At 43.3% G+C, this 14020-nt stretch overlaps 1 protein-coding gene across 1 annotated transcript in view; it reads left to right on the top strand.

Moving 5' to 3' along the window:
• The window catches only part of ACVR1 (activin A receptor type 1), a 72603-nt gene that overhangs the window by 38792 nt on the left and 19791 nt on the right, over positions 1-14020 (top strand). Inside the window, exons 3-5 of the mRNA XM_075512398.1 lie at positions 3896-4162; positions 4687-4904; positions 11210-11309. Coding sequence (XP_075368513.1) covers positions 3896-4162; positions 4687-4904; positions 11210-11309 — 585 coding nt within the window. The remainder of the gene's footprint in view (positions 1-3895; positions 4163-4686; positions 4905-11209; positions 11310-14020) is intronic.

Below are 14020 nucleotides of genomic sequence, written 5' to 3'. Positions count from 1 at the left end.
AACATAAGCATTTTTTTCAAGTCAAAGGTAGTTGAAGAAACTGTGTTGCTGTAGTGCCAATACAAAAAAGTGGCCAAGTGCCTTTGTACTAGCTGTTTTGATGGAAAGTGAATCGCTCTTCTAAATGTGAAGAGATCACCTCAAAATTAGGTGTGTTACTGGAAACATATGTAGTGTATTTCTCCTTGGAGAGAAGAAGTTTGGTATTTTCCCAAACAGTTAACAATGTTTACAGTCCAGGAATTGGCTATAAAATATGAAATAAAAGATTGTCTAGGTTGGTAACTAGTTGTGTGAAATGAACTTCACATAGAAGTAACTAACTTGTCCTTTTGTTTCCTTGCATCTGTACATTTCCGTCGTTAACCTGCGTTCCCAGAGTCTTGCGGTTTGGTGCCCTGTGGGTTCGGGTTGGGGCGGCTGGGGCTGCGTGCCTGCACGCAGCACATCGTGTCCTGGGCAGCCTCCAAGAGGGTTAAACACTGGACTGCCCAGTTTGCTGGTTAAAATGTGGAGTGCCTTGGTTCTTGTTCTGTTGAAATACCTAGTAACTAGTCAGCACTCCTAATTGTTGACTTTCACAAAGTGAATAAGCAAACAAAATAGAAGAGCTTCAATTTTGACACTTTCATAATAACGAACTAATAAACTAGTTAATGCAAATCTCTATCTTTGTGTGGCAAGTCGGATTTTTTGTGTCTGTGTGTGCAATATATATGGGCTAGAAGTGCAGCAATGAGTCTCTGTATTACAAAACAAAAATATATGCAGTGAACGTGTTTAGGTAATGGAAGTATTTTTAAGCTTGGCTTCCTGCCTGTGTGCGTTGCCTGACTGCCACATACGTAGTTGGCCTGACAGCCTTCCATGCCTGGAGCTGATGAACAGATGCTTACCTCTGAGCGTGTGTGTCTGGGGGAGTTGATCTGCTTCAGCCATAACCTCTTGATTGCACCTGGCCTGTGGCATTTGCTGGTCACGTCTGTCCCGCAGACTTGCTCGCACAGCCACGCTCGTGAGAGCTGTGGAGGAGTACCACCCGGTCCAGCTCTGCCTCTGCTGTGGGTTTGCCATATGCCAATGCCGCTGTCCTTTGCAAGTGCAGCTGGTTTCACCTTGGGGAAATAGGGCTGGAATACCCACCCCTTCATAGCTGGCTTTGCGCGCGGGGAGAGTGCTTTGTGGGGACAGTACAGCGTTTAGCTTGTATGTGTTCACTGGAGCATCGTCCCGTCTGTCTGCCCTCGGGCTTCTGGCCTGCAGCTCTGTCTTAGCTGGTGGCCTGCAGAGGCAGGAATGGGAGGACAGGGTCAGTGCTTTGGCTGGTTCTGCAGCCTGAATAAGCCTTTCTGTTTGGTTAAAGCTCAACCCATTTTTTAATTGAGCGTGGCACTGCAGGAGCATTAACGAGGGAAGGGCTGGCTGGTACATGGTAATATACCATGCAGTTGGAAAACCAACTAAGTAAAGAAAGGAGCAGTTTAGTCATGAAGGAGAGTGTCTCTGTTTCCAACCCAGGAGTTCTTCACCAGAAATGTTTAATTTTTACAGCAGATAATTGATCTGTATTGGTCTGTGGACACATCAGGATCTGCAGCAGTTCACATGTATGTAGTCAGTGTTACGCTGTCTTCTTGCTCTATTAAATGGATCCACAGCGTGTGTGTCACGTTATAGATTGCTCACTCTGCCTTCAGACTAGAGCAATCTTTTCAAAAGACAGGTAGCGTGTTTGGAGTTGCAATGCCTTAGTATGCCTTAGTTCCTTGCTTTGAAGGGATGTCAGGTTTGCTCTGCATGGACTGATTAATTGCCCTGTGGCTGTGCAGTCGCTTCCCGGCCCGTTTTGGGATTGCAGAGCTCCAAGAGGTGGCACGTGAGGGGAGGTGGCTTTCTGCCAGAACTGCTCCTCTGGCTTGTGTGAAGTTTGCTCAGTCTTGAAGGGTCCTTGGGTCAAGAGAAGAGGGAAGCATTAGGCTGGATCAGGCTGCAAGCCGGATGAATTTTCCTTGTGGACTTGGTATGGCTCTCAGATGGTAGGTTAGTTGTCCTACTCCGTTTAGCAGCTATTTCTGCTGTTAATAGCTGCAATGGCTGTTACTGCAGCCTGCAAACCTCCTCGGCTCTGTCCTCACAGGCCGGTGTTTGTCAGTGACAGCAGAAATGTGTCGCTCACTGGGAGGTACTGAAATCCTCGCTGCTAAAGGGCTGTCTGGGGAAGGCTGTCCTTACCAAAGGTATGGGTCTTGTACTCTTTTAGGCAGGTTGTGACCATGCCTTGGGAGGAAGTCCCTCGTAGGTTTCTGGCTTTGAATGCCTTCGGCAGTTCCAGCCAGACGAACCAAGATTAAGGGCTTGTGTGTTACAATACCAGTTGTGTTTTACTGCTGCTGTTGTGGGAGGAGAAGGAACAGAACTTTGATTATACGAATGTCTGGCATATATATATATCTTTTTTTTTTTTTAAATAGTTCCACAAAATTAGCAAAGTTATTGGTACGTGTATGACTGGGATTGTGTATACCAGTACTTGAAATCAGTGACAGACACTGTCTGACTTCAGGATTCTTTCCCTAACTTAGATTTTGTTAGTGGTTCAAAAATGAAAAATTGTATTTGCGTATTTGTTCATTGTGAGAGGAGGGAAGGAAAACAAAGCGGAAAACAAACAGTTATATTCCCAGTGGGCAGACTCTAATGATAGGCTTGAAAAAGTCCAACACATGGTATGCTCAGCTGCTGTTTTAGGAGCTTCCACTCTATTTGTGGCTGGAAATTTTTCTTGTGTGTTAGAACTGAAAAAGAGAATGTAAATACGTTAAGTTAAGTTGCCATAAACGTGTGCATGTGTATGCACGGGATGTGTGTAACAGAGAGCGGTGGCTTGTTCTGTCCTTCACAGCTGTGCCTCTTCTCTCAGCCATCTGTGAGTGCACATGCCTGTTTACCACCACGGGCACCTCTATTTTCCAGGAGTCTGAAGAGCTTCCAGTGTTCTCCACGAGCTGGTCGAGAGTGGTGTCCTCTGCTGCAGAGACCGGAGTGACCCGGTGCTGTGTGTTTAAAGGCACGTGCCATTCCTGAAAGCGGCAGCGTGTGCAGTTCTGCGCAGAGAGAGCGGGTTTTTCCCAGCTGGGGATCTCGGACACTTTGCTGAGGATACTTAGAAGTTTAGTTTCCTACTCTATACATTCTCTTAGAAGTTCTTCCTTTTACTTAGCTGAAGTATCTGGAGTTGCAGGGGAGGTGCTGTACCTGCTGACAGTGTGTGCTGCTTCACGCTTTACCTCTTATCTCTGTGGTTACTCAGACTCACAAGGTACTCCTCAAAGGCTTGTCTTCCTGGGAAAGTCAGTCCAGATTTACTTTTCAAGCAAGGTAGTTAAACCCGCTAAATCCTGTGTAGCTGCGTCCACTGCGAATTTAAATGGCCTTAATTTGATTTAGTTAGTCGTTTCCAGAATGCTTGAGAATAACTATTTCCATATAGAAATATAATGTGGTTTAGCAAATCTGTTTTAAATTTACACTGTTTGTTAGGCTTTTTTCCCCTCTGCTGAGTGTCCCTGTGTAGATGACCCTCCTAAGTTGTATACCTGCGGTAGTGTATGTGCAAAAGGTGACGTAAAATGTCACTGAACTCTCAAAATTTGAGTACTTGGAGTGGGCAGATATGATTGGTATTTTTTTGATGGTGTAAGCTTGTATCTTTGCCTTGCTTAAATGGCTAAATTAGTATCGTTGGCTCCTACTTGGTGGTTCTTCAGCACTAGCTGCAAGTAGTATTTCTTCCCTTAAACAGAAGGTTTTATTGTCTAGTGATTTCGTTACCTCTATATAACTGAAGCTATTAAGCGCAGGATGGTGTGTTTTCCTGAACTCTCTCCTTTTACAGATGATGAACTGAAGCTAAATATGGTCCATTACGAATGTGTGTGTGAAGGCATGTCCTGTGGGAATGGAGATCGTTGCCAAGGCCAGCAATGTTTTGCTTCCCTGAGCATTAATGACGGTGCTAAGGTTTACCAGAAAGGCTGCTTCCAAGTCTACGAACAAGGGAAAATGACATGCAAAACACCTCCGTCTCCTGACCAAGCTGTTGAGTGCTGCCAAGGATACCTGTGCAACATGAATATCACTGCGCAGTTGCCCTCTTCTAAAGGTAAGAGGTTAATTAATAAATAGTGAATTCTGAGAAAGAAAAAAGGTTCTGCTTTCATCTGATGTGATGGGAGTGAGATGGCTTCAGTGCTAGTGAAAATAAGGGTTTAATCAACACGGTAAGGCCCTTTCTACTTTGTTCCCCACCCTGGGGCCCACTGGCACACATCTGATGTCCACAGGTTGAATGATCTGTATTGCTGGATGAATGGTAGGGGTTCAGGTGCGCAGTCAGGGTCAGGGTTGAGTTACTGCCTGTGAGTGAATGGCACGGTCACGGGTGGGGTTGTTCTGAAGGGACTGGGTTGTTCTGACAGCTCTGCAGGGAGTCGCTCCGGTAGCACCCTTTGTGTAAGTGCATGCTCTGGCTGTGTCACGGCCTCTCTTTCAGAGTAGGTGGCTACCAAGTTAAATGTTGGTGTCAGTGCTACTGGTTTTAAAAACTTTATCTGGGAATTTGCAAACTTATTTTTTTCTCTCTTTTTTTCTTTTTTTTTTTTTTCTTTTCCCCCTCTCCTTTCCAAGGGCAAACCTTTCAAGGAGAAGCTGCGGGTTACAGCATGGAAACACTAATCATTGTTATACTGGCTCCCGTGATAGTGTTGATAGTTTTTTCTGCAGTAGCTGTGCTGATCATCCGGAGAATACAGAAAAACCATATGGAGAGGCTCAATTCTAGAGATGCAGAATATGGCACAATTGAGGGACTCATTGCATCAAATGTTGGAGACAGCACGTTGGCAGTAAGTAACCTGTGTGCATGGTGAAAATTTGTGTGCTCTTTCTTATCTTCCGAGCTCCACTCTCGTACCCTCCAGGCGTGGCCACATCAATAACAGGACCTTTTGCTGCCAGGGGATGCCACTTAGCGTCAGGACTTCTGTGGTGACATTCCTACGCTCACAAAGCCGTAGTTTAAATGAAATTTAATCAAAAGATAGCTTTTGCAAGCATAACTCCTTTGACCTGGAGAATTGCTATAAACTGTAGTCAAACTGTTTATGTTCCTAGAAGCAACATCTAAACAGCAAAACAGAGTATGCCTGATTGGGTAGCCTGAAGTGATATGAAAGGTGTCCAAATGTACTGTATCTTTGATATATGAAAGACAGCCTGAAAGGCTGGAAAAGATGTGATGCTAGGGGAAGAAGAAAATAGATATTGTTAACTTTTAAAAACTTCAGACCTGACTCCCATGATCTCAGTAGAAGGGCGCTTGGGTGACTAGGAAATTAGTGAAATTTTGTTGACAGAAGAGTGGTGGGAATTTTAAGAAATGAGAACGCTTACTCAAAATTCAGTTTTTAAAATATGTTCTTGTTCGTGCAGTCTCTAGAAAATAAAATGACGTGGGGAAGTCTTTCCCTTTTAAAGACTTAATGTATCTTACCCTTTCACTTGAGGCCAGGAAAAAAGTGTTCCCATCAGCTTTCCCATGCTTTATCGAAACTGAGCAAATAAGGCTTCAGAGGCAGCTTGAGTGTTTGTTTCTGAAACCAATGCAAAGAGAAGTTTTCTCCTCCTTGCATTTCTAAGATTAAAATCTCTTCAACATTAAGAGGTCGGAAAACATTTTCCATTTTGGTGCTTTCCTGCCATAATGTGCTTTCGCTGCAGGGTTGAAAAGTGGCTAAAGAAAAATGGTCCAAACCACAAATTTTTAATAATATGCTACTAAATACATTGACCGGGTATTTTCTTTCTGTGTTTTGGGCTCTGTTTCTCTCTGTAGGAGAGAGAAACTGAAATGGGTATTTCTTTTAGGGAGGAATAACCTTTGATACCTTCCTTAGAAAGTGTTGGTTACCACCAACTAGGGAAGCAGTTTTGACTATGTCCAAAAAAATACCCCAGAAAACAGTTGCACCTCCTCACCTGAAAGTTGATAACTGCTTTGCAGGCCCAGCTATGGGAATTTATTAAAAGAAAGATCTGTGGGACTGCTCAAAAAATGGAACTGTTTTGGGGAGCTGGAAACTGTTCCTTGCATCTCTTTGTTTTGAGGCAGAGATGTTTCTCTAAAATACTGCTGTAAATAAGTGCTGGAAGAGTCACATGGAAAAAACCCTTTCATTCACAAGACAGTATGTCCTGACAAGAAAGTTTTCAAGGTTTGAGATGGCCAGTAAGGGATACCATTGGAGCAGGGAAGATTCTTTTTTAAGGGAGAATAGGTTAAAACTGAGTAATCAGACTTCTGGTCATCCGGATGCTCCAATACGCATTTTTGAAACAGCCTAATTGGGAACAAGTAAGTAAACCAGTGCTTTAGCCAGGAAGAAGAGCCTGGTTCTCTTAAGGGGGTGAGGGCACACCACATGGCAAGGGGTAAGGAGAGGATGGATAGCAATCGGTTGTTCGCCTTCTGCTGTACAATAACAGGGGGAGGCATCAAAATTAGCAAGTAAGCGCAAATCCAGCTAAGGAAGTCCCTGAGCTGAATGTGCTTGGAGGCTGGGAGAGCATTAGAGAAAAGTATCATGTATGTTAAGGCATTCCTATACTTGCTTCTAATTCTCTCCACATCTAGTATCCCAATATTCTAATACCCCGGTGCCCCTATGTCCATATGTCTAATACTCCTACACATGTACTACCCCAATTCACTCCACTTGTAATACCCTAGTAAAAAGGGCATTGCTTTTGGGTACGGTCAGAGACAAGATACCGATCTAGGGGGACCTTAGGGTGGCTTCTCTCCTAACAGAGTTTTGGCTTTTAAATGCTAGCTTCCTTGGTAAGATGGAGCAATGGAAATCGCCTCCCTCTTAGAGCTGGAAATGTCCGGGCACTTCATGTAACTGCAGGATCAAGTGTGGTGCAAACTGCAGCAGCTACTGCCCTGCTATTTTGTTTCAGCTTGGCCCTATATAAATTATACTTGATAATCTTTTTTAATGCCTTTGGCTCTCTTTAATTAGCCCACAAGGCTTGATTCTGTGTTACTGTTTTAAAACAGCCAGTTTTGATATGTTCACCATCAACTAGGCATGTCTGCAACTAGTTATCTCTCTTTAAGCACTGACTTCCAGCTTTTACCAGCTCTTATCTCTTATCAGTGCAAGACCATTTCCATTCCATTTGCAAACCTTTTGCACTTCAAGTCATTTAGTGTTACTTGGAAACGATGATAAAACCTGAGAAGAAGAAATGAAAATTCTTTTTAAAAAGTTGGAGAAGTTGCTAGCTGTAAAGGCTTGGTCTAATGGAGCTGGTTTGTTCTCAGCTGTCAGACCCTCTTAGCGTAATGATTGCAGTGCCTCTGATGTGCCTCTTGAGTGTTGGTGATGTAAAAAAAAAAAAATTGATAGTTCCTGCTTTCTCAATGTTCATCTAAACAGTAAGTCTTTTTAAAATTTCAGATTTTTCTTCTCCATTGTGTGTTTTAAATAGCTGGTTTTGTTACACATTAGATTAGTTTACATTTAGGATTAGTCTCCATAGTGTAGCAAATGCTTAAAGCCCTAAGCTTCCTAATGGGGAATGGAAAGAGCTGTGGCCTCTTCAAATCTTGTTTTTACAGTAGCTGCAGATAAGCTTGAGGGGTTTTTTTGCCTCTGATGCAAGCAGGAAGGAAAATGAGCCCTCAGTTTGTATTAAAAAGCAAAATAGCAGTCTCCTGTCATTCTTAGATTTATCTTTTTCTTGAGCACTCATTAAAAAATTATTAGGAGAAATGAGATTTCATTGTATCTGGTTAAAGCCCAGTAGTGCGGTTTTCTGGAAATACTAGGAAGTTGCTTATACTTACTCTTTTTTATCCTATTTTCCTTTGTAAAGAAAAAAAATCCAGTAATAGTTGTTAACGCTTTGAACTAGTACGGAAGTCCTAGCCATAAAAGTAGCTGCGTATTAGCATTTTAAAAAGCTAATGGGATTTTAACATTCAGTTAGAATCTCACTCATGTTTTTTTATAAGCTTACAGTTTAAAGTCTGGTTTCTATGCACTAAAAATACCAGAAACTGATAAAAACTTTTAAGAAGGACTTGTTACAGAAAATTTTCTGGAGTATCAATGACATATCTAGTGTAGGTGATACAGGTAATACTCCTGTCACCTTGTTTATTTTAAAACTGTGTTCAGTTATAAATAACTGTACCAAACTTGAATAGTTTGGGCCAGAACTTCCCATGACTGTTATCTACCACAGAATGACTTTTTTTTTTTTTTTTTTTGAGCAATTGTTCATCTAGTGTGGTTCAGCCACTTTAGGGCAGGCAACTTAAAATAAATTACTTGGGTGTTGTCTTTTAAATTCTAATTCGGGGCAGGGACTTGAAATTTATCGGGAAACCCCTGTGGTGCCAGATGTGCTTGTGGCCGTTCTTCTCGGGGCTCTCTGTTTTGAGCCACTTCAAAAGCTTATGGTTTAGAAGATCTGTTCTTAGACACGTGAGTCCGTTCCCCCATGGATGCCGTGTGGAGCTTCACACGGAGACAGGGCACGTTTCTCCCCGAGCCAAGGCACCTTTGCAGTGTTTCTGGGCGCAGGGCCGAGGAGGAGAGGAGGAGGGTGTGCAGCGCTCGCGCCTCTCAGGAGCGGGCAGCGGTGGGGGAGGTGGGCACTGACCGTATGGGGCCAAGGGAATAATGACAGCAAGGGCAGAAAGGGGAGCTGGGGTGGGAAATGGCAAAGGAGAAGGAAGGTTGGGACTGAGGTGGAGGGAAGAGATGAAAATGTAATAGCAGAAAAGGACAGGAAACTGGATGGGGGACATAATGAGGGATGAGCAAAGAGCCTGTGCCAGAGAACTGTTACTCCCAAACTATCTCAATTTTCTGTGTAATGCATGTGAAAAACTCTAACCAAAGCATGGATCTCTCTCCTCCTCTTCCCTGCCGAAGGTAATGGGCTTCTGCAGCTAGCAGTTGTTGCCATGCTGCAGAGGATGTATCTACAAATCTTTATCTGGCAGATTACCTGCATAACAGCAAAGCATTGCATGATTTGGTTTCTCATCGCTGTTACTGAATTAATTTTAAGCACTTATTTTGGGGATTGGATTGCTAAAACAGAGGTGTCTGGTGACATTGAGGTGCTGTGTGGTTTTTAGGGCAACCGTGCGAGTCTGACAGGTGTGATACAGGACCTGTTGGATACCTGTTCTTCTCTGGAGTGGTGTCTGCAGGTCAGTGAGATAGACTAGGACATCCCAAATAGCACTGGGTGCGGTTAACCAGCAGTTTGCCAGTGGTTCCCACTGTGTCAAAAGCAAAGTGGGGCACACAGGAGCAAGACAGTGAAGATTGCTGCAGCAGCCTTCCTCCTGCTCTGTTACAGCTGAAGCTCTGCTTTGTAGGGGCATGTAGTTTCATAAATTCATGCTCAGGCTCTAAAGCAGGGAGGATGGGTCGCCTGGGCTGCTGTGCAAACCCACCCGCTGGTTCAGCCCTTCCAGAAGGGTTTGGTTTTGGGGTGCTCGCCTGCCGGAGCGTGCTTTGCAGAGGGGGCTCGGCGGGAGAGCAGAGCAGCAAAGCAAGCCTCCAGCCCCAGTGAAGTCAGTGGCCTTAAATGTGTGATTAAAAGTTGAAGGAAAACATTTGACAAGCAAGCGATGCTTTTCCCTTGCTGACAGATCGCATTGCTTCCGCGGCTCCAAATGGCACAACTGGCTGGCGCAGGACGGCGCGGGCGTTCTCGGTAGCCGTGCCGTCAGGCTGTCCCGAGGCTGGCGGGGGCAGATGCTTGTGCTGGTGGGCAGCAGTGTCGGCACCTGGCTTGTCCCTGCGGTTCGGGTGCCCTGAGGCATCCCTAGCTGTGAGCCCCGTGCCCTGAGGTGTGGGCTGTAGCCTCTCCGCTTGACTCATGTGGACCCAAAAGACACCCGTCTGTAGGTTTCTTTCGGCAACCCTCCCTGTATTACTTCAGACAAAATGGTCAGCTGAGCACAAATTGTGTGCAGGCCACTGATTAAAAAGGTGTTGAAAAAGCAAGTTGTATGACAGGAATGTGTTGGGTTTATCTGTCTTACCATTTCAATTAGAAACTGTCAGCTGTGGCTGTTTCTAGACTCTGTTTATATTAATAAAAAAATTCAAAGTTCTGAATATCTTTTTCTAATGCACATTTATTCATAGGGAATTGTAAAATAGATTTCGAGAGTATCTGATACTGCAGATCAGTGGGGCTGGGACATAGCCTTATCTCTAGTTAGTGAAAACACATTTGTGTTGCTGTGCCCTTCTAGTCATCTTTACTAGGAAGAAACCCCAGGTAACTGGAAGAATGGGAAAAGTCTGCGTGAACGTTCAAAAGTAAATGCTGTTGTTCTTTTTGCTAGCTGTATGGGGATGAAGGCCTTGGGTATAGGAGAAATCAGAGAAAGTAAGTTTATTTCTTATTGAGGTGGCTCAAATTATTGCAAGACAGAAATTTTTTTGGGGAAAAAAGTTGATATTAACCTTTTTGAGATGGGTGACAGATACGGAATTGAGAGAGCGTAAGCTAAGTAAGAGAACAGTAAAGTGCTGAAAAAGGGTGGAATTTCACTACAGAGGAGAACTTGTAGGCTACGAGTGAGCTTTCAGGTTCACAGGCAGTAAATTTATTGTCACTTATGTATTAAACAAAATGATTTATTTATTAAACAAAGTGATACTGTAATGCCAAATAAAAGATAGAGACAGAACAAGAAATCTGAGAATGAAACGATGCTTGATTTGTTTGCTGTTCGTTGTTGTGAGGTGTGTAAAGCTTCCAGCAGAAAGTGATTATGCGTAAGTTACGGCTCCCCTACCAGTCTCTTCTATACATGGGATGTTCTTTGAAGTGGTAGAATCTTGCAAAGAGGTTGTCCATCTGTCTGTCTGTATGCTGATGGCAACAGTATGTCTTGATCCTGAGTGATCAAATGGCGTCACCAAAGCCACTGAGATACCAATGAGCTTTAACCTATCCTGTAAATGACTTAACCTATCCTGTAAAGTTACCTATCCTGTAAGTTAATGACAACCTATTCTGTAAAGTGGTGTACCTTTGTGTATTTAAATGGAGAAAAAAAAAGTAGTTTCTCATAGGTTAAACTTCTGCTTTTCCTTTTGAACAGGATTTATTGGATCATTCCTGCACATCTGGAAGTGGTTCTGGACTTCCTTTCTTGGTGCAAAGAACGGTGGCTCGCCAGATCACACTTGTAGAGTGTGTAGGTTAGTATAAATCTTGTTCACATCTAGTGCCAAGTCTTGGTAACAAATGCAGAGAGAAAGCTTTATCTCCCATCCTAATTATCTGTTTTTCCTCAGTTGCTTATATAGTATATGAAACTTTTCAGGCTTCCCCTCGCAGAACGTATTTGGTTTTGGAAAGCGAAGTGAAAAAATTCCTTTCAGATCTATGCAGATGAAAGGGGCAAGTATCATCTGTGCTTTATGATTGAAAAAATTTAAGCTTTGTTCAGTAAGGCCATGTTAGAAAATGCAAATTAGGCTTGTTTGGGTATGTTGTGGTTTAACCCCAGCCAGCAAATAAGCCCCCCACAGCCACTCACTCACTGCCCCCCGGTGGGATGGGGGAGAGAATCGGAAGAGTAAAAGTGAGAAAACTCGTGGGCTGAGATAAAGACAGTTTAATAGGGAAAGCAAAAGAAGGAATTCCTTCACTCCTTCCCATGGGCAGGCAGCTGTTCAGCCATCCCCAGGAAAGCAGGGCTCCGTCACGCGGAACGGTGGCTTGAGAAGACGAACGCCATCACTCCCAATGTCCCCCCTTCCTCCTTCTTTCGACCAGCTTTATATGCTGAGCACAATGCTATACGGTCTGGAATAGCCCTTTGGTCGGTTGGGGTCAGCTGTCCCAGCCGTGTCCCCTCCCAGCTCCTTGTGTCCCCAGCCTGCTCACTGGTGGCGGGGGGTGAGGAGCAGAAAAGGCCTTGAGGCTGTGTGAGCACTGCTCAGCAGGGACGAAACCATCCCTGGGTTATCAACACTGCTTTGGTCACAAATCCAAACCACAGCCCCGTACTAGCGACTATGAAGGAAGTCAAAACTATCCCAGCCAAAACCAGCACAGGGTACTTTGTAAGCGAAATAAACTATGTTTTTGGAAAAGCAAGCTCAATTTGAAGTTTGAAACTGTGAAACAAACATTTGTTCATTAAACGGTGCTCAATTAGAAAGCTTTAGAATTAGAAAAGGATCATCTGGATTGAGATCTGGAGTTGAAGCATCAAGCAAAGTGGCTAAAGTGGCATTTAAAAAAAAAAAAAAGGCACAGTGATTCTGTGCCATTAGAATGGTAACATGAATGTTTTGTAGCTTACTTGCTCTGCACTGTTGCTTTGAGACCGTGCAGGCAATGATGTACTGTTGCTGTTCTTTTCCCCCTAAAAGAGAGAATCTCTCTAGTAATTCTTCCCTAAAACTCTTCTGGATCTTTATTTTTTTTTTTTTTCAGGACTTTAGTGTTAATTTTAAGGATCCATTACATTTTTCTTCAGCATATATATAGTATTAATTGAGTAGTGTTAAATTTGTATTTAGTAATTTTAGGAAGCATTTGGGTCAAAGTTATTCTGAGGCAGACACATTGAGCCAAGATGTCATACTGACACTAAAGAGGTGAGGAAGGCATGATAATGATTGATTCTATTGGAAAAAAAAGACTGTTTTAAATATGTTTTATGCTGCTGCTTCAGTGATTTGAACTCAGAACAGGTTAACACCTTCCTGTAAGTTACTAGAAGTTTTAACTCATCAGGGTGTTAAATCAGCCCCAGACTAAAACAGATGAATCTGTGAATATGTAGGGACTGGGCCTACATTTTACGAGTGTTTCTTTGCTTCTGGCTTACAGTATGTATTGAGTAGGCACAAATGTTCACGCTTGCATTAAATCCATGTGTACATCCTCTGATGCTTTGCAATTTCTCTTCATCAGAAACTGTAGAATATGGTATGCATGATGATTTTGCCTGCAATATAGACATACCTTTTTGTGCGTATATATACATGTGAATAAGTGTGTCTCTGGAATTATGCCTGCTCCCAAGTTAACTCGGGCTGGCACTATTTCCAGAGACTGTGTGTTTTAGCCTGTGTGCTTGTGCAGGAAGTCTCTTCTGGGTGACAGCACTGAGGCATCAGCATTGGGTATCTCTCTTCATTTGGTTATACCTGCTGCTGATTCATACGTGCCTCTAAAGAACGTTGAACAGCAGAGTAATGAAGGGCAGAATTTGGGTATTTATAGTTGTCAAATCTAGCACAATTCATTGCACAAAGCCTGAGGCTATTGTATTCAGGCTGCAATGAAAATGGCAACAATCAGAACTTTTGCCATGTGCCTTGTCCAGGATGTTACTTTGCTGTTGGGCACTTAAGAATTTCATACATTCTTCTAAGCTATTTGGATAAAAAGCTTGGCATGTGGACAGTGTGCCCTGATCTTCACAGGACAGGGGTATGTGTTTTGGGTTTTGGTTTTTTGGTGGGTTTTTCTCTATCCTTTTTTGTTTGTGGGTGGGTTTTGGGGGGATTTTTTGTCGTCGTGTCCCCCCCCCCCCTTTTTTTTTTTTAATTGTCATTCTGCATTTTGTGTGTCTGGCTGTGTTGATTGTTTTTGCAAGGGCTGATGATGTATTAGAAATGTAAAGGCTGTATCCCCAGCATTGTATATCCTTCCTGTCCTCATACCTTCAGAATTCATAGGTTTGCTTGTGTTGTGTACACCGACCTGTAGTATGTTGCCTAAGTTGCTTAAGCTGCAAAAGTGCTTTCATTGCTGGTAGTTGAATAATTATAGCTGCCCAGTACAACATTCTGTATACTGTACCAACATGCAAGGAGGAAGGATCTGTGCTCTCAGAGCTTGCAGTTGAAGCAAAGAGGAAAAATTAAGGGACAGTGGAGCACAGCGTGAC

The sequence above is a fragment of the Mycteria americana genome, chromosome 9 (genome assembly GCF_035582795.1).
Source record: "Mycteria americana isolate JAX WOST 10 ecotype Jacksonville Zoo and Gardens chromosome 9, USCA_MyAme_1.0, whole genome shotgun sequence".
Taxonomy (NCBI): domain Eukaryota; kingdom Metazoa; phylum Chordata; class Aves; order Ciconiiformes; family Ciconiidae; genus Mycteria; species Mycteria americana.
Note: the sequence above shows the minus strand (reverse complement) of the source record. Positions and strands in the feature narration are given on the sequence as shown.